Source organism: Dasypus novemcinctus, chromosome 5 (assembly GCF_030445035.2).
Source record: "Dasypus novemcinctus isolate mDasNov1 chromosome 5, mDasNov1.1.hap2, whole genome shotgun sequence".
NCBI lineage: Eukaryota > Metazoa > Chordata > Mammalia > Cingulata > Dasypodidae > Dasypus > Dasypus novemcinctus.
The window spans coordinates 21,956,617-21,976,778 of record NC_080677.1 but is presented as its reverse complement, the minus strand read 5'-3'; the positions used below and the strand labels follow the sequence as shown (position 1 = coordinate 21,976,778).

Genomic DNA, 20,162 nt, shown 5'->3' with positions numbered 1-20,162 from the left:
AGCTGCATGCACCAGGTGTATTGCCGTTCCTAAGGGGGAAGCTATTTTTATTGAATACAATGGTACATTTGGGAACATTACCACCTACATTTTATTATACCAATACAAAATGCCTTCTGATTCGGTAGGCAGGTGTTTAATACTGGCTGGGCTCTGGTCACATGAACACATTTTTTTAAAAAGTCAGCAGTGATTCACTGAAGCATCAGCATATCTGGGGCAGGGCTATTTGGGGGCACACCAATGTACCTGCCAATCTGGTTTCCACTCCAGGATGGACCCAGGCCGAATGAATTGCTATAGCCGGGTAAGTTATAGCACATTCCAGATGGACAACTATTTCCCCAGCTTGACTGGCAATCCAATCAGAAGAGAGAGCATAGAACTTTTTGGCAGAATCCTTGCAACTCAGTAGATTTTCATGCGTTCATTTAAAAAACATGAACCGAGTACTGGGCTATAGCAGTGACACAAAAGACAGTCCCTACTCTCGTGGAGCATACACTCTAGGACAGGGAAACCGGAAATAAACGCATATGGTGTATGTACAAAATTCATTAATACTCCCAAGAATGTTTCTTAAGAACAAGGATGTTCACTTCTGTAACCACCTGATTAAGTACAGGTATTGAGTTTCAGAAATTTAACATTGGTACAAAGCTTAGAGTCTATGTTTCAACAATGTCCTTCTGGGCATATTTTCCTCCACTTCTAAATCCCAGCCAGGATCCTAGATTACATTTAATTGCCATTGTCCGTGTGCTACCGTCAATGTTTAAAAAATAATTGATAGATAGATAGATAGATAGGTAGATAGGTAGGTAGATGGATGATAAAAGAATATGGCAACTGTGGCAACATGTTAAAAGTGGTAGGGGAGTGGGTGTAGCTCAGTGTTTTGGTGCCTATTTCGCATTCACAAGTCCTGGGTTCAATGCCTAGTACCTCCTTAAAATAAACAAGAAAACAGTGGTGGATCTAGGTATCTGGATGGGGTTGATGTTGGCATTCTTTGTATGGGTTTTGTATTGTTTTTGCAACTAATCTGTAAGTTTGAAATTATTTCAAAATAAGAAGTAAAAAAAAAATAGTGTTAAGTTGTCGGAAAATAAAGGATGTAAGGTGGACAAGGAGCGAAGGGAGGAAATCACTACTTTATCTTTATTTGGTGTCGAGGAATGCCCTCCTAAACTAAAGGAAGTGAGGCAGCAAGGAATCTGGGGAGAGGAAGCAGCAAGAGAAGGGCCCGGGGCTGGAAGGCAGCTGGCATGACCAAGGATCAACCAGCAGGTCTCCGCGGCTGGAGTGTGTCGAGCGAGAGAGGAGTGGAGAAGCAGGCGACGAACCCAGAGGCAGCTGTTGCAGAGCCCTGTGGCCATGGCAAGGTCTCTGAATTTTACTCTCAGTGGGATGGGGAACCCCTGGAGAGCAAAGGAGGGAGGTGTTCTGATGAAACTGTGGAAGGATCACTCTGGCCTCCTAACATTCAGGCTGCTGTGTTGAGAAAAGGCACAGAGCGAGGGTGGAAGCAGGAGGCCCCAATTAGAAGGCTATTACATATCACAAGGGAGAGATACGGATGGACTGGAATACTGTTTTTCTTCTTCTGAGGTACTGGGGCTGGGGATTGAATCTGGGACCTCATAGGTGGAAAGCCGGCACTCAACCACTTGAGCCACATGGGCTCCCCTGAGCGGTTTTTTCCATTTGTTTGCTTGTTGCTGATGTTTTTAGGAGACACTGGGAACTGAACATGGGACCTCCTGTGTGGGAAGCAGGATTGCTTGAGCCACATCCGCGCCCCTGACTGGATTACTTTAACAGCGGGCAGGGGTGAGGAAAGGTGGTGAATGTGTCTCAAAAAATAGACTCGACAGGATTTGCCGATGGAGTTCTGCCAATGGTATACGAGACCTAACACGAGGAGCAGAGCTTTTTAGGGTCACTGAGAGGAACTATCCAGGCAACCCATATTCTGTGCCATGAAACACTTAAACGGCAAAGTTCTGAGTAGGCTAAGCCAAGCGAGTAGGTAACCCCCCGTGGCAGGTGGCTCTTCCCTAGAATGATATTTGCAGCAAAATAACAATTGAGTCAAGGAATTTTGAGCAATGGTACAAAACTGCCAGGCGCTCTTTAATTCGGCCATTATTTTCAGTTGTTTATTTTCTCACTAAAAAGCCAAGGAAACCTTTAACACCTTCCAATCTATAGCAACACAGAAGAGAAGGAGTCCCCAAGAACCCTTTCCTCTCAAAGGATCCAGCAGAAGTGGTCCTAGAACTCCTGCCTTGTGACGGGGTGCAGCAACTAGAGCAGAAAGGAGGAGCAATGGCATGACCCCAGCCCAGCAGCTAAGGTAGAAAATGCCTGAAGAGGGAGGACCCATAGTGGCAGGGGATCATCCCCGCGCAGCCTGCCTCCTTGCTCTGCCATCCGCAGATCCTGTGCTCAGGACCAGAAGCGTTGGCCTGGCGCTGAGGATGGATGGTGACTGTGGGCTGACGCCTTTCTTGGGCCATCTGGAGACAGTGGCCTGCCAGGACATTGCCTCCCCTTCTGTCCCAAGCATATGGAAACATCTGCTGGACACTGCCCGGCTTATTACACACGTTTCATGGCACCCAGCTTGCCCCCGCGGCTCTATCTGTTCTCCGTGCAGAGGGAGTGGGGACCCCTGCCTATTGCACACAGTGGAGGGGGACTGACCCCCTGCAGCAGCCAGCGGGTTGAGACCCACTGGCCCTGGGGGACTTGTGCCCACCCCAGAAGCTGCCCTTGCTCTGTCTCTTCTCTATGGAGGCGTCGTTGCAGCCAGTGCCTGTGTGAGTCGCGTTTTCGCTGGTGACCCCAACGCCTGCAAACCATGAAGTGGGCTGGGAACCTGGTGGCAGGCCTTGCTGTGCTCTCTGCTCCCCTCCCGGCAGTGAGACCCCTCCCCTGGAGGTGGGCGACAGGGGCCTCTTTGTGACCCACGGTTTGGCACAGTGAGCAGGGCGCTAACTGAGCAATTATGGAAGGAAGGAGGAGAGCCTGTCACAGAGCAGGTACTCAATAAATATTTACTGTATACACATTTTTTAAGTAGACAAAGAAATGGACAATGTGGACTGCTTTTGGAGAACCAGGACTAAGAGAGAATGGAAAGACTTTAGCTGGATCTAAGATGGAGAGGCTACTGTGGGCCAAGGGCTTTGCTGATACTCTAGAGAGGGTGTCATTACCGTGCCCGATGGGAGACTTGTTGTTCTTAACCTTATAACTCAAAGGACCTAAGTTTACTATGCATAAAAGGCACAGAGTTCTTTATATAGCTTGGTTTCATTTTTTTCTCGAGCAATCCATTGCTATTTTAAAATCCCGCTGCTTTAAAGAAGGAAGAGGGGAAGGAGGGAGGGTGGGAAGGAGGAAAGGAGGGAGAGAAGGGAGGAAGAGAGGGAGGGAGGAAGGAAGGAAGAAAGGAAAGAAGGAAGAGAGGGAGGGAGGGAGGACGGAAAGGAGGGAGGGAGAAAGGAAGGGAGGAAGGAAGAAAGGAAAGAAGGAAGAGAGGAAGGGAGGGAGGAAGGAAAGAAAGGAGGGAGGGAGGGAGGGAGGAAGGAAGGAAGGAATGAAGGAAGGAAGGAAGGAAGGAAGGAAAGAAGGAAGGAAGAGAAAAAATGGTGGGAGGGGGGACCTTCAGGCTTAGATAAGAAAAAAATTCTGAACCTAATACCTACCGTGGGCTAGTACCAAGATAGAATGAAAGAGCTGACTGTTTTAGAGCGGCTTCAGATTTCAGATACTACATCCAGTACCAAAACAACACGGCGGGTTAGTGCGGACCTAGTCCATTAATTCAGGTGTAACCTCCCATACCCCCCTCAGATCATGGGTCTTGGAGATAAAATTGAGTCCATGTTTAGACAACGATCTCATCCGGAGGCCTGAAGCATTCCATTCAAATCCTTGGCTTTGGAAGTCAGCAATTCTGCCTTCCTGCCCAATTAGTAAACCTAATCACATATATTCACACTCTCAAGTGGTCCCAATTGTTTAGCAATAACAGCTTGGTTATTCACGATCAACAAAATTAATGCCACTATTTTTAAACATGAAAAACTGTACATAAAAAACAAGCCTCCAAGCTGTGGACCTTGGTCAAAGAAAGAATAAAAATAAAAGCTAGAAATAAAGGGTCTAAATGAATTATGGGCACAGAATCCTTTTTTAAAGTCCCAGAAAGGCTGTGCCTGGGGGTCTTTGTTATTTTAAGTTGAACTGGGGCCCCGGATCACCTAGAGGGAAAATGCCACTCAAGTAAAAAAGGTTCCTTTACATGAAACGATGTGTTTAACTGGCAACATATAATTTCATTAAAAAAAAAAAAAAATTAGGAGCAATTGCTGCTAAAGCTGTTTCAGGGACAAGGGGAGGGGAGGATCTGTCAGCACTATGGGAACAGAAAAAAATGATGTGCCACCAAGCTTTATTCCAATCATTTGCTTCATAGTTAAGTTTAATTACACATTACACACTGTCCTGTAATTATGTCGCTTGGGAAACTGCCAATTTCCCCCTTGAAATGTTAAAAGTTCTTTAATTTATTTTAAAGACGCAGCATCGCCTTCTCCAGCACCCCGTCTTAGTGCAACCGGCTCTGTGAAGCTCGTGTCCCTGAAACGCACGCTGGGTGGACGGCAAGGGGTTGATCGTGTGGTCTGACCTATTCTGCTGAGGACAGCCCATGCGTGGAGCCCCCAGAGCACCGGGCCAGTCTATTTCTTCTTTATTACAGAAGTTGGAGGTTTACAGAAAAATCCTGCCCTCAGTGCAGAGTTCCCATATACCACCCTATTATTAACATCTTGCATTTGGGTGGTACATTTGCTATACCAGATACAAGAACATTTTTATAATGGTACTGTTAACTTTAGTCCATAGTTTGCATTAGGGTTCACTGTTTGTGCTGTACAGGCATATTTTTTTTAAATTTTTATTCTAACAACATATATACAGCCTAAAATTTCCCCAGTCTATTTTTAATAAGCTCTGACGACCTTTCTCTCCTCCAAAAGTCGCAAGAGGAGACACGGAGAAACATGCCTGTTCCTTCTCTCTATTCTCCATACTCCTCTATCTATTCCCTTTCCCCCAATCTTAGGAGAATGAAATTCGAGTCCTTCATTCTCAGCAAGGGAATAAACACCCAGCACAAGATAAGGCACTAGCCCTCTGAAGTTGACACTCAGAGGCGCAAGAAAACGAACACAGAGCAAATCAATATGAAACCCCAGGAGACTGTACATTAATGAATATTACTTTCTGGACTGGGAAAAAGAAAAAGCAATTACATTTGTGTGAGCAGCTACTATGTGCTGGCAATGTACTCAGAACTGTACAAACGTCACTGCAGACCATCACTGTCAGTTGCCACTAACTCAAGTACCTTCAAGTATCAGGCAGGAAACTAGAATCAAGGAGCAGTCAGACCAATGCAATAAGGAGTGGGGGGCTTGGGGTTACTTGGAGAGGGAGTCCAGGCTCTGCCCAGAAAATAACTCACATTCTCTTTCTTTCAAAAATAGTATGTCGGTAAACAAGACACATCTGTAAGACTCGTTTTAATGGTGCCTGCCATCCCTATATGAATCAATACTCTTAAAAGGCACAGAATATGGGCAATGTGGTAGAAGCACCATATTCAGCTCTGGTGCTTACTTAGCTGTGTGACCTTGGGCAAGTCACCTACCCTCTCTGTGCAAGGTTTCCTTCTCTAAAATGGAGATAATAATAGTGATTATCTCATAGGGGTGTTGTGAAAATTTAGTGTTTAGCATAGTTCTTCTCTCAGTAGCAAGCTCCAAGTAAGTGGAGGTTATTATAACTATGTTCACGACCTCTGACACAGGAGTCAGAAATTGAAAGGGTTTCCCCTAAATGGCTTTGAACTTGAGTTGGGTCTGGATAGACAGGGAAGAGCTACAGACTGAAAGTAGAGGGTACAAATGTTACCTATTTTCCCTTCTCTGGGAGCACTAAAGGAGAGATTACAAACAATATCTGACAATACTTGAGATACAGCAGGAGCTCAAAAGATGGTAGCATTTCTCAGACTACATCCACAAAGGAGCATTTTCTTTTCAGTACTTCCTCAATAACCAGCCTCCCAAGTCCCACCAGGACTTTTCCCAACTATTTTTAAGTACTGTTAACACTTATGTGGGCAGCATGAGAAGGAAGAGCCCACTTAAAGTTCTTGAATTCTATAAATGAACTTTCAAATTTTCATCCATTAAAAAAAAGTAATAAGGGAAGCAGATGTGACTCAGGCAACTGAGCTTCCACCTACCACATGGGAGGTCCCTGGTTTGGTTCCCAATGCCTCCTAAAGAAGACAGCAAGCTGGCATGATGGGCAGGTGTGACTAACTGACACAACAAGATGACACAACAAAATAACAAGAAGAAAAAACATAATGATAGGCACAACAAAGCAGGGAACAGAAATTCCTGGTGCCTCCTAAAGAAAATGAGCAAGAAAGCATGCTGACATGACAGGCAGGCGCAGCAAGCTGATGCAACAAGATGATGCAACAAGAGACACAAGAAGAAAAACATAATGAGAGACACAGCAAAGCAGGAACAGAGGTGGCTTAAGTGATTAGGCGCCTCACTCCCACATTGGAGGTCCTGGGTTCAGTTTCCAGTGCCTCCTAAAGATACAGCACACAACAAGTGCGAACAATAAGGGGGTGGAGAGAAATAAACAAATAAAATAAATCTTAAAAAAAAAAAGTAATAACATGTTCATCTTTAACTGCAAACGGCTGTGACATGAGGTTATATTTAATTTTAAATTGCCCATGTCCAACAACCCTCTGTTACTCTTTAAGCAATAAAATGTTTTTAATCTTAAAATAATATAGGTAGCTATGATGAAGGAAGCTTATGAAAACAATTCTTAGGTACAAATATCCATCTTTTCCCATAGTCTCATTTACTTGATAAATTATAAACATTTCTGTTCTGATAGGGTATAATAATAGAAACATACACGTGCCCAGCTCAAGATTGCAAGGAACCATTGTAATTAATCTTAGTTTTAAAGGTATTTCCATTTCTTCCTCTTTCAGGAAATTCATTCTATTCTATCTTAGTCACAAGTATGCAAAAATATTCCAACTGGATGAAATGGTCTTCATAAATTATGAGAGACATTGAGGCGAGAATTTGTAGGGTATGTAAAGAGTAAGTAGTTTTTGGCCTTTACTTTTCATTTTGTTTCCTGGAAGCCTCAATATTTCATAAATTCTGTAGTTAGTTCCATAACAGCCTCATTAAGACGATGTTTTATTTATGACATAGCACCACACAAAGGAAAACATCCCAAAGGAGAAGAATCAGTTTATTCTATATTGACAAAGCACCAGAATATTTCTCTATGAAGTACTATAATTGTTTAAAATTTGGTCAGTGGGGAAGAAAGCAAACCCTAGGTGATTCTGATAAATTATATAATAACTTATACAAATAGTGCAGGGAAATGGATGTGGCTCAAGCAATTGGGCTCCCATCTACCATATAGGAGGTCCAGGGTTTGATACCCAGGGCCTCCTGGTGAAGGTAAGCTGGCCTGTGTGGCAAGCTGGCCCATGCAAGCAGTGCTGCCCCGAGCAAGAGTGCTGGCCCACATGGAGAGCTGATGGAACAAGATGACACAACAAAAAGAAACACAGAGGAGAGACAATAGAGATGCAGCAGACCAGGGAGCTGAGGTGGCACAAGAGAATGATCACCTCTTTCCCATTCCAGAAAGTCCCAGGATCAGTTCCCAGAGCCGCCCAATGAGGATACAAGCAGACACAGAAGAACACACAGAGAATAGACACAAAGAGCAGACAATGGAGGGAGGGGGGAGAAATAAATAAATAAATCTTTTTTTTAAAATGGTGCAATATTTTCCTGTTTAATATATTATGGAAAACATCAGAGAATTATCAAACAAATTCTTTATAGGCTTGATAGAAATATTCCATATAGGTCACATACAAAAATCCAGAAGGAAACAAGGAATCTTCCTATTCCATCCCCACCATACCCCTCCAAGAACTACTGTCGTCATTGTTTGCTTTTCTATTTTTTTGCATCTAAGAACTAGACACTGCCTGTCTTATTTACCACCATGTGTACCACACTGGCACCAGCTTGGCTTACAGTGTGCGCTTGATGATATTTCCTGAATGAACCAATGAATGAATGATTATGAATGTTGAAAGGCCATTTTCTCCCTTTAGTTAGATGCTGTCGAGCATCTAAGAGGATGGGTGGTTTTCATTTTCCAGGAGAATTTCTAACCAATACTTTTTTTTTCCTTTGAAAAAGATGCAAGTAATAGGAACACCTTTGAAAAAGATGCAAGTAATAGGAACACCTCATTTGTATACATTTGATTTTTATTTTTACACAATAAAATAGTTTATCTGATTTTTTAGATAAAGTTGCAATAAGTAAGAGGGGAATGGAAGACTGACAAGTTCTAAACGTCCCCACCCCACCCTTCTGAAATACTTCTGCACATCACTTCTCATGCCACCAGTTCTGAATCCGAAGACTGCACCTGAAATTTGGGAGGCCTTGCAGTGTGATACCTTCACCGGGCTCATTTATTCCTTTAAATGGCATCATCTGACTATCAGTCAAATACTTGGTAATTCCGTGATACATAGGAAAGAGACAACCTTGGCCTTCAAAGGATTTATAATCTAATAAAGATGATGTGATATTGCACATAAAGTTGGGTAATAAAATGGAGAGGAAAGGTGCAGCCTCTCTCACTTTTAGGGAAAGCTTCCTGATTTAGGAAGAGTCTAACTGAAGATGACCACCTGTCCGCGGTCCTCTGGCCCTCCCATGCCCTCTGAGCAGTCTCCCCTTACTCTGTCTTCTTTTCCATGTCAGGAAGGACAACACTGGTCTGTCAATCACACTCCAAGCCCAGAGACGGGAGCCTGCAGAACTGGAAAGAGACTGAATTTTGGTGTCTGAAGACCCAAGTTAAAATTCTAGTTGCCTCACTCCTGGCTGTTTGACCCAGTGGAACTTACTGCACCGAAGTCCCAATTCCCAAATTTATAATGTGGTGCTAACAACACTTACCCCGTCAGGTTTCCTGACGACTGAGCTAATCTATACAGTGAGTCCTGCGTGTTAGCTAACCCACTACAGGTATTCAGTTTCTCTGATCAAACAGGGGAAGCTGAATAGGACCATGAACAATTACTGACTCCTGGAAACCACCTTTCTTTTGTTATCACATTTTTCTTAAGATTCTTAGGTTTTTTAAATCTCCATTTCCAACAAACACCTGACCTCGTGAATTACGGGAAAGTTAGTTTTCATGGGCATCTCTCTCTATGTTATGACCGAATCGTGGCTCTCACAAAGGCCAGCACAGGTCTTGAACCAAAGGAAAACCAAGTCTGTTGGGTTTCTCGGTAATTCCCACTGAATAATTAAAAGTACCGAGAGTTTTTACGATGGAAATCCAAGGTTTTATTTCAAATGGAGTCACTGAGCCTCTTTCTTCCAAGGCTGTGAAAATTGCCATTTCAGGGAGGAAAAAGAAAAACAAAACCCAAACACTCTCAGTTGCATACTATTATTCTGCCTCCAAGTTGGTGACAGGAGGATGGGGGGCGTGAGCCAAGCACCCGCCCTCCACCTGTCTCCTCTTAGGGAGAGCCTTGCTGGAGAGAGCTGGGGAGCAGAGCATCTCCAGAAAAAGTAGAAGCAATTATGCCCAGAGTAAATAAGGCTTAGAAGTCGGAAATCAGATTTTACTACATGCACAGTGGGATGCTCAGATTTGCAATTCTCCTCGTGCTCTGTACCCATCCAAGTGTGGGGTAATTCAATTACTTCCACTGCTTTCATTAGTATGCAGTTTAAAAAGTTTATTCAAATATTACATGAGAAACCAGACTGCCCATCAATAATTTCATGTCGCAAAAACATACCTTTATAACTTTTAAAGGAACTAAGGCCATGTTTCTCAGATGATTAAAATTTTTTAAAAAAAGAATGGATCACAATCAAAAGGCCAACTGAATAAAACTAAAGAACTGTTTATTCATTTAATTAACAAGACCTTATTAAAATGCAGTTTGTGCTAGGTATTGTACCAGGGACTAAGAAGAGAAATGAGCCTTGGTGCCTGCTCACAAGGATTTTACAATCAATAAGGGAAGACAGGCACAAAATGTTACAGAAATTAAATGATAAATGTGTACAGGGTGTGAAAGGAGTCAAGCAAGTTGCCCAGGTAGGGCGTCAGGAAGTCGTCTTCAGAGAGATGACCTTTGCCATGAGCGGTGTCCAGGCAGCAGAGGGTTTGGGAAGGGCGTTCAAGCAGAAGGAATAGTGTGAGCGGAGTCTCAGCAGTAGGGACTGGCCTGGCTCATTGTGGGCTGCTATGGATTGGTATGGATGGAGGATGGAGAAAAGAGATGGGTAGAAAAGGAATTCAAGCTGTAGGGTGGGCTGGCAGAACTGGGATGGTCCCTGAAGCATTCTGCACTATATTTTAGAAAGCTCACCCTAGAAGGTTCAAAGGCTCCAGACTTCAGCAGGGAGGTCATTAAGATAATATCGCAGAGAAGCGGATGTGGCTCAAGTGATTGGGTTCCCATCTACCATATGGAGGGTCCTGGGTTTAGTTCCTGGGGCCTGTTGGTGAAAGCGAGCTGGCCCGCACAGCACAGAGAGCTGGTGCAACCAGATGACGCAACAAAAAAGAGACACAGGGAAGAGACAGTGAAAGGCACAACAAACCAGGGAGCTGGGGCGGCTTGGGCGATCCTATGTCAGAAGGTCCCGGGATCGGTTTCTGGTGCCTCCCAAAGAGAAGATGAGAAGAGAAGACAAGCAGACACAGAAGAACATGCAGCAAATAGACACAGAGAGCAGACATTGGGAGGGGGGGGAGGGCAGGGAATAAATACATAAATAAATCTTAAAAAAAAAAGAAAGATACTATTGTAGCAATCCAGATGAACAGACTGGAAGCGATCCATGGGATTTTCAGGAGGTAGAATATAGAGAAATTGTGTCCACATGGGATTAAGCACTGCTGCCCCTAACTCACTGCCTACTGGACATCTCCACCTGGATGGATGCCCCACATGTATATAAGGGTCCAGATGTCTCTGAATGATAACCCCTCCAGGGCCTGCCCTTCCTAGTTCATTAACAGAGCTTCATCCACCAAGTCGTTCAAGCCAGAAATCTCCCCCTTTCTCACACAGGGTCTAGTTTATTTTAGCTCCCAAACAACTCTTCATTCAGGTGGCTTCTCTCCATCACCTCTGCCGCTACCCTACTTCTGGCTACCATTGCTTCTCTTGTGAATGACCGCTAAAATTTCCCAGATTTTATTTTTTGCCTATTGTGCCTTCACATCCATTTTCTTGCTTGGGAGCAATCTTTCTAAAATTAACTCATCATCTTTGCTTAAACCACTTCAGGCGTTCTTCACTGCCTTTAGGATAAAATCCAAACGTACACCTTAATATGGCTTAATAGGTCCCTACTGAACTGGCCCATAGCTGCCCAACAAGTCATGATGATTCTTTCTTTTGTCACTCCATGCTTTAGCCATACTAGACTATTTCTGGATTCCAGATCAAAGCACACCCCTTTGGGCCTTTGCTCACACGATTCCCTCTAGGCATGTGCCCTTTCTCTTCCCCGCGCCTAGCTAACCTGGACTGGCCAAGAGGTCTCAGCCTGGATGCACTTCCTCCAGCAAGCTTCTGGCAGCTGAGCCTGCATCTGTGTCGGTGGCTTTCCCACTCCCCAATCAAAACACGTTCCCAGGGACTTGAACAGTGTCCAAGTATTTGCCTCTTCCACCCCCATTCCTCCTTTTCGTCTCTAGAGAGGAAATTCCTCAATGTCGGGACCCATGTTTGGTCTGACTGACTTGTTTGCTGTGGAAACCCATCGCCTAGCTCCCTGGAGCACCTGAGAGGTGCTAGTAGCCAGGTGCTGGCTCAGCGGCCCAGAGGAGAAGAGTCCCCGGAGTTCCTGGAGCTCATCAGCACTTGATGGGCAAGCGGCGGGGGGGGGGGGAGGTGGCAGGAGAACCACCCCTCACGCGCTCCCCACCCGCCAGGGACTGAGAGGAACTGTCAAGGAGGAAAGAACCAAGGCAGACAGCACCGGGTGCAGGCCAAGAAGCAAGCACAAGTAAATGGTGCCGATGGGAGGTTAAATGAGATGAAGAACAGGGACAGTTCTCTGGATCTGGTAGGAGAGCAGCTTCGGGGATTGAAAAGGGAGTGGCAGGTGAGTTAGAAAAGTGAGTGGCAGGTGGGTTAGAACACAAGCCAGAAAAATATGGAAAATATGGCTACAAAGTAGTTGAGGGAACCTGGTAGCTAGGGGCAGAGAGAATTTGCCAGGGGCAAAGAGGGAACGTGGATGTGTGTGTGCTGCAATCCTTTTCAAAAAATCTCAACCCTAAATCTGGCTGGCAAAGAAAGAGAATGGTGAGTCTATATTCCGGTATAGAATAAGGATTTATCGAATGATAGATATAAACAACAAATGAACAACCGCATTCAGACAGGAGACTAACCTGGTCATAAAAGCTCAAATTTTCTCAAAACATGAGCATACAAAAATGAACTCATCTTTATGTATCAGAACATAAAGAAGAGACGATTCGGCTCATACATCAGATGGCTGCCTGGGATCACATCAGCCTGGCTTCACAGTAGACAAGTATTTTCATAGTCACCTCAAAGCTTGCTCGCAGAAAGTCTGAGACCTTACACATTATTCACTAATCCCATCTGGTCCTGCACACAGCTTTAGCTTTCCATCCAGCGGTTAATTCCCCAAAGTCAGATGGGATGCAGAAAACATCAGGGAAGGGATGCTTTTGAGGAAAGAACATGGACATCTAAATTATGGGACTGTCTAACCAATTAAGAAAAATGGATGTGAACAAAGGGCCATATTCTTCTCTGCAAACAGATTTTTCTTTCAAGTCTCTATCAGATATAAAGTTCTGTCAGGTTGCCATAGTAGTAATTTCACTTTTAACAGTTTAGAGAACTCATTGAGGAAAATGGGCTTAAAAACATTAAATTACTTTCATGAGACATATGTTTCTTATGCAATTAACAATACATTCCGCATCAATAAGCTCTAATTTTAGAAACATCCACAAATGTTAATCACTTGGTGCTAAATTCAATTTCTCCTTGGCTTCTACTTTCTATGCTGAACTCTCCAAGGTTTATAACATGGTATCTCAAAAATATTAATTGGCTTACTGTGAAAGCAGATTACATTCCTAGAAGATATGCTATGCAATAAAATATACACACATATAAGCCAAATCAAACTTTTATGGAAAAACACAATTTTCTTATGAAAGGCCAATTTCAGACCAAGGACTATGCCAAAACTGCCACATAAATAGATCTTTTATGTAATCAAATTACAAATAATGCTTCGGTGTGGCTCAAAGCTTCCCAAGTTACATGTACAGGAAAGCACCAAAACTTAAAATACAGTGCCTCCAGGGAACTCAGAGATCTGGCATGACTGTATCTCAAGGGGGTCACTGTCAGTGGGACAATCTTCATTGCCCAGAACTGTCCCACGTGCTAACAGGTTTTGGCCAGTAGCACCCCCCTAAGCAAGGTGGCAACCACAGAAGCACACCCGGACATTTCCAAAAGTCCCCTGGGGGGATACTCCCCAGCTGAGAAGCATCCAGGCTGTTCTGCTTTACAAGAGATGCATTAGCCCAGACAAAAGGAATTGCCCACATTCACATCACCAAACATTGGCAGCATCAGATCTCGAACCCAGGTCTCCAGGAAGCCAGTGCCACTTGGTGGCAGCCGGCAGAGAACATCAGAGCAATGGAAATTCTCATTGTAATTTTGGTTTTCCTCTTCCCGCTTTAGGAATTTGCTCAATAAATATTTTCTAAGCATCTATCTCATCATCTATTTTTTTTTTTTTGAGGGACCGGGAACTGTGAATTAAACCCAGGACCTCGTTATGTGAGCAGCCAGTGCTCAACCACTGAGCCACATCAGCTTCCCTGAGTTGCTTTTACTGTTGTTTTGCTTGTTTTTTGTTTGTTTGTTTCTTTCTTCAGGAGGCACCCTGGAGCGAAACCTGGGACCTCCCATGTGGGAGGTAGATGCTCAAAGGCTTGAGCCACATCTGCTCCCTCATCATGATTCTAACCATGCAACAATTCCTCTGAAATTACCTTGTCCCATTTATTCACAGCCCTCCCCGCTCCCAATCCTGGATCTACCTAGCCCTTCCTTCACCTCCCTGAGGAAAGAGAAGAGGTGCCAGCTCAAGTTCAGCAGCTCCGACTGAGCATCCCCGAGCAGCACGCCCTCGGAGCCTTCCACTCCCCACCCTACTTGTTCCTCTTTTAATTTCTCTTACTGTAGCTCCAGCACTAGGTTGACCAGAGGTAGTGCCAGGGAGCCTCCTGGCCCTCTTGGTAACACTGAGATAAGTCCACAGAGTCTCACCTACGTTAGAGATCGTACGGGTTTTTGGTAGATAGAAGTACAATTCTGCTCCTCGTTTCATAATAAATTTTACCATAATTTGATATTGGACTGTATAAAATGTCCATTGTCTGTTACATGTTTAAAATGTTATCAAGTGGAAAGAAGTGAAAAGCTAGCTAAAATTGTTATTTCAGTCACCCTGACTGATTTTATTTCATTAACAGTTTTATTTTACTGAGCAACAAAAGCCCACATTTGGGGCCCCTCGTCTGAAGATAACTCCTTCGTATTTGTGTGTTTGGGATTAAAATGCAACACTGAACTTCTAATATCAGAAAGGAGCCGAGTGCTTACCCGGATGTATGCATCCTGATGGTGCTTAGCAAAGTACAGCATATTGTCCAGGGCCAACATGCCAGGAGGCGTCTGCGTAAAGTCCATTGCGGGGTTGACATGGTTCTGTGATGAAAACAGAAGAATAAGGTTAATTCTTCAGCAGATTTTACCAGTCAGCTGAGGCTGATGTACCACCAGGTGAGCGCCAAAAAATCAAAAAAGGATGGCATTTTCTACCTCCGTGTAAACAGTTGCTGAACAGCTCGATGGGTTCGGCAAGGCCAGCCTTTTATAACTGGGATTAGAAAACTCAGCTGAAAATAAATATGTACTATATATATATATATATATAAACAGGGTCATCTGTTGACATGTGGCTCTATGGGGAAAGGAAATGACATAAAAACTATATTTCTAGGGGCTGTGCTAAAGGGGAACCGACAGCATCTGGGGAGAAACATCTGAGATGAAGCCACACGTCTACCATTTAATTTACAGGGATCCTATAAAGCACCATATAGCTAATTAGCAAATAGTCCTTGAGCTTGTATTTAACAATAAAATAATTCCTACCATGTGCCAGGCATTGTACAAAGCACATTACATGTGCATACTGTTAATTCTCACAAAAACCTCATGAGGCAGATACTATTATTACTATCCTTTCAAGAAAAGGAGACTGAGGTAATACGCAATTAGTAACTTGCCCAAAGTTTCAGAGCCACGATGTGGCAAAGTCAGAATCTGAACCCAGAGCCCATGGTTTTAACCAGGATTGTATACCGTCTGGATATTGATCAACCTGGCATTGTTGGGAATATCACAAAGACGTCCGAAGCAGGTCCTCAGGTTTTGAGGTGCTCCTCGGTCAACATTATTCCTTTAGGCAAAGTGGGCTTGTGAGTCAACCTTTTAATAAAAGCCATTATGTCTCCACTTCCCCAGATGTTATAATAGACCAAAATCTCTCATGTTCAATAAACTAGGCCCTAATTGTCTCCAACAAATAGGCTTTTCCTAAACAAACGCCAGTTAGAAAATTGCCCTTGGTTTTCAATGACTTGCCCTAAATTAGAAGCATCACAGCATTTTATATGGAAAAAATATATATTTTGTAGTTGTGGGTGATCTAAGCTCTTCAGTATTTTTCTTTTCAAGTCCAGGTATCATTTTCCCAGCCTTTCTCTCCTTGAAATTATTTCTTTTTCTTTTTGGTTGTAATAGCCAGCGAAATAATTTTCAACCACAGACTTTGATAACAAAAAAGGCATAAGAATTAAATGCTGAAGATTTAAAAATCTTCTGCACTGTGACAAAAAGCCTCTGAGAACCGCACAAGGCCAACAGCCCACCCCCCCACACACACTTCTTTCTTATTTATGACATGCTCTGGATACTGATTTATTTTATTTTCTTGTTCCGTCTTATTTTTTTCCACCTGTCTTGAAATGAAAGCTGCAAGAGCTTTGAAAAACGGCTTGAGAATTTCCCTTGTTTTACTGCAAAGCCTGTGTACCTCCGTGCATCCTTCTGAAATGCCATTTGTTAGTTCCTAAAGAAATGCTGCTCAGTGAATCACATCAGACAGCTCTCAGCCCCGAGACAGAGAGAGGGGCAGCTCCCCTTTCTAAAGCACCAGCATTTTGTGCTTTGGGACAGGGGTACCAAGTAGCTGCAGATGCTATTGCCCAGTGTGGACTCAAATCTAGTTTGGCTATTTAGTTCCTGGGACATCAATTTCTCTTCTGTTACCCACATGATAGGTTGTTTTTCTTTTTAAATATTTATTTTTTTTTATTTCTCTCTCCTTCCCTTCCCCATTGTCTGCTCTCTGTGTCCATTCACTGTGTGTTCTTCTGTGTCCACTTGCATTATCAGGCGGCCCTGAGAATCTGTGCCTCTTTTTGTTGCGTCACCTTGCTGCGTCAGCTCTGTGTGTGTGCGGCGCCACTCCTGGGAGGGCGGCACTTTTTTCACGTGAGGCAGCTCTCCTTGCGGGGCGCACTCCTTGTGTGTGGGGTACCCTTACGCGGGGGCACCCCTGCGTGGCACAGCACTCCTTGCGCACAGCAGCACTGTGCATGGGCCAGCTCCACATGGGTCAAGGAGGCCCTGGGGATCGAATCCTGGACCTCCATATGGTAGATGGACGCTCTACCAGTTGAGCCACGTCTGCTTCCCACGTGATAGGTGTTTCAATAGCACATCCAAGGAAAGGTTAAAGCTCTAAGGAAGCTCTTTAATCCTAATCTCGGTACACTGAGGCAATTTGGGGGCTAACATGGACCTTAAATATAATCCAGGTTGGTCCCTGTACTTTACAGGCAAGAAAACTGAGCCCCAGGTGGAGGACAGCGGAGCTAAAACTTGCACGGGTACCGAAGCACCTGGAGAGCTTATTAAATCACCAACTGCTGGGCCCTCCCACAGAGTTTCTCATGCCATAGCTCTGGGGTAGGCCTCAGAATTGGCATCTCTAGGAAGTTCCCCAGGGATGCAGATGCTGTTGGCTGGCGACCACACTTTGAGAAGCGTGGATGGAATGAGTCACCTCAAATAATGCGGTTAATATCGGATTAAGATCCAGAATCTGGATCCACCCATCCCTAGATGCCCACGCAGTTTCATTGCACTAAGCTTTGAAACCACTGGCTCCAAAGCACAAACACATATTAAATATGACTTGCCACTCACCTGCTTTGGGCTTAGGCATCCCATCAACAAAACAGACTCCTTTGTTCAGGAAAAGGAATTATAACTTAGAAGCCTCTCACATCTCCTATTGCTCAAATTTCTGACTAAAATAATATTTATTAGCACCTCCAGAGGGAAGGTAAGGAGCCCTAATCAGCCAATATTTTCTGCTCCTGAATGGTTCCTGGGTTGAGGAAGCAGTTGCTGTCCCTAGCCTGAATGATTTTTAAATGATAGGTGTTTTTCAATTACCATGCCAGTCCTTCATTAGCATGGATAATAAAGAGATGATTACAATAATACCTGCCAGATGGCAGATGGGGGAAAGCCTTTGAGGATTTAGGAGTTAATATTTGTGCTATATGAGTGCCTACATTTGCTGAACAAATATAGCATTAAAAACAACCTTTAAAACAAATCACATAGAGTGAATGTTCATTTAGTCTACAAAGCCCGATTCAAGGGTATTTCTTGATGTGAGTGGTTTAAAATCATGCTCTTACAAGGGAGAAGGGGTTTGATGCTTGCCACGGTCCACCTGGGGAGCTCTGCCAATCCACACATGCCACAATCCACACATGCCACCTACCCCTCGCCTCCTCATCCAGGAGAGTTTCGACGTGCTCCTAGAACAGTGCTTCTCAATCTGGGATGCAACTCAGCATCCTTGAGAGAGCTTTTAAAAATCCTCATGGCCGGGCTGTACCCCAAGTCAAGTAAATGACAGACTCTGTTGTTGGAAACCAAGCAGCCTGATTTGAATGTGCTTCCAATGAGCAGCCCAGGTGGAGCACCACTTTTCTAAATCAGTGTCCTCAAGCCTGAACATGCATCAGACTCCCTTGGAGGCCTGTTAAGACACAGATTGCTGGGTCCCAAACCCAGAGTTTCTGATTCTGTAAGTCTAAGGTGGGGCCCAGGAATTTATATTCATACAAGTCCCCAGGCGATGCTCATGTCCATGGACCATCCTCTGTGTCTTGGATTGCTAGGGCAGCCACACCAAAGTACCACAAACTGGATGGCTTCAAACAACAGAAGTCGATTGCCTCAGTTCTCGAGGCTAGAAGTCGGAAGTCCGTAGAGGAGAGTACTTCCCTGCCTCTTTCTTACGTCTGGTGGTCTGGAGGCAATACTTGGGCTTCCATCTTTGCCCCGTCCATCACCTGACATTCTCCCATGTCTCCTCTTCCCTTCTTGTGACACCAGTCATACGGGATTGAGGGCCCACCGAATTCCAGGATGCCATCATTTTGACTTGCAAGCGCAAAGACCCTATTTCCAAATAAATTCATATTCTGAGGAACTAGGGACTAGGACTTCAACACATCTTTTGTGAGGGACATAATTTAATCCATAGCACTTTGAGATCCACTGTCCTAAACCACGGTCACCAAATGCAAGAGTGTGTTAGAGACCTACACCGACCGGCTGATGGACTAGGAACCCTTGCTTCCCCATACCAGGTGTTTGGATAGACAGTGACTTTTATTCCAATTGAACATAACTACCTTAGGCAGCACCTGCATTCTTAGAGGTGACAAAAGCCCTTTGCTCTATTGTCTCTCAGCTGGCTGCATCGCACACTCATCTAATGGGTCCTTGAAAGCATCTGACATTGTGACCCCAAAATAGATCAATCTTCAGGAGGGAATTCCTAGAAGTAGCCTCTGGCCTTAGCCCCTCTTGGTTAAGTTCAATAATCAATAGTCTGCATGAAGACAGAGAGGACATTCTATCAAACCTGACTTAAGACTGAGAGAGATGGGGAACACACTGAGGAGCAGATAAAGAACTGTGGCCAGGTACTGGAGCTAATACTGGGGCCCATCACAGCAGGCACCCCAAGCGCATTCATTTAGTCTCCCTCGTCTGTAAGATGAGAGAATAATTTTTCACCTCCAATGAAGCAACTATTATTAAGGAGGTAAAAGTTATTCTCTCACAGACAAGGGTCAGAGAATCTGTAACTTCTGCAAGATCACAGCCCGTATGTAGAATAGTCACTACTCAATTCTCAGCTCTGTAGTTGTTTTTATTCCCATTTAGGTTCTTAAGGTCTTTGGGGAGTAGGAGGATGGGACCCATTACCAAGGAAGAATTTAGTCAGAGAAATGTAAATTCTTGTAAAAAGATATAAAAATTCAAGTACGCATCTACAGAATGAGGGAAATCTGGCTTCCAAATAATTCATGAGCGCCCTGCTTCTCACCATTAAAATTAATGATTTAATGACTAAAATTAATCATTAAAAGGATCTACATGAAAGAAACACCCGAGAAAATGTTTGGGGTTCAGGTCAATAGATTCTAAATGATTTCATTTCCCCATTATACCTCCCTGGATGGTGATTTTCTTCTCTTTGCCTCTCCTCCACACATGCTCTGTGAGTCCCCCTAATTCTTTCCACTCACCTGCTACCTCCTGGCCTCCAATTTCAGCTCTGCTTTTTTTGGCTTGGCAATTCCACAACCAGACTTTTACCTCTAGTAGAGTTCAGCTCTGGGACCATCTGCAATTACCCACTGTCACTTAAGGGGACCTTCTCCCTGGGGATGTTCTATAATCAAAGAGAGTCCATAACTGTTCGTATTATTAA

General features: G+C 44.1%; 1 protein-coding gene across 7 annotated transcripts in view; it reads right to left on the bottom strand.

Moving 5' to 3' along the window:
• ELMO1 (engulfment and cell motility 1) overlaps positions 1–20,162 on the bottom strand; it is a 559,155-nt gene that overhangs the window by 280,877 nt on the left and 258,116 nt on the right. For all 7 annotated transcript variants that reach the window (XM_058296771.1, XM_058296773.2, XM_058296772.2 and 4 more), the window contains one exon: positions 14,888–14,992. In XM_058296771.1, coding sequence (XP_058152754.1) covers positions 14,888–14,992 — 105 coding nt within the window. The remainder of the gene's footprint in view (positions 1–14,887; positions 14,993–20,162) is intronic.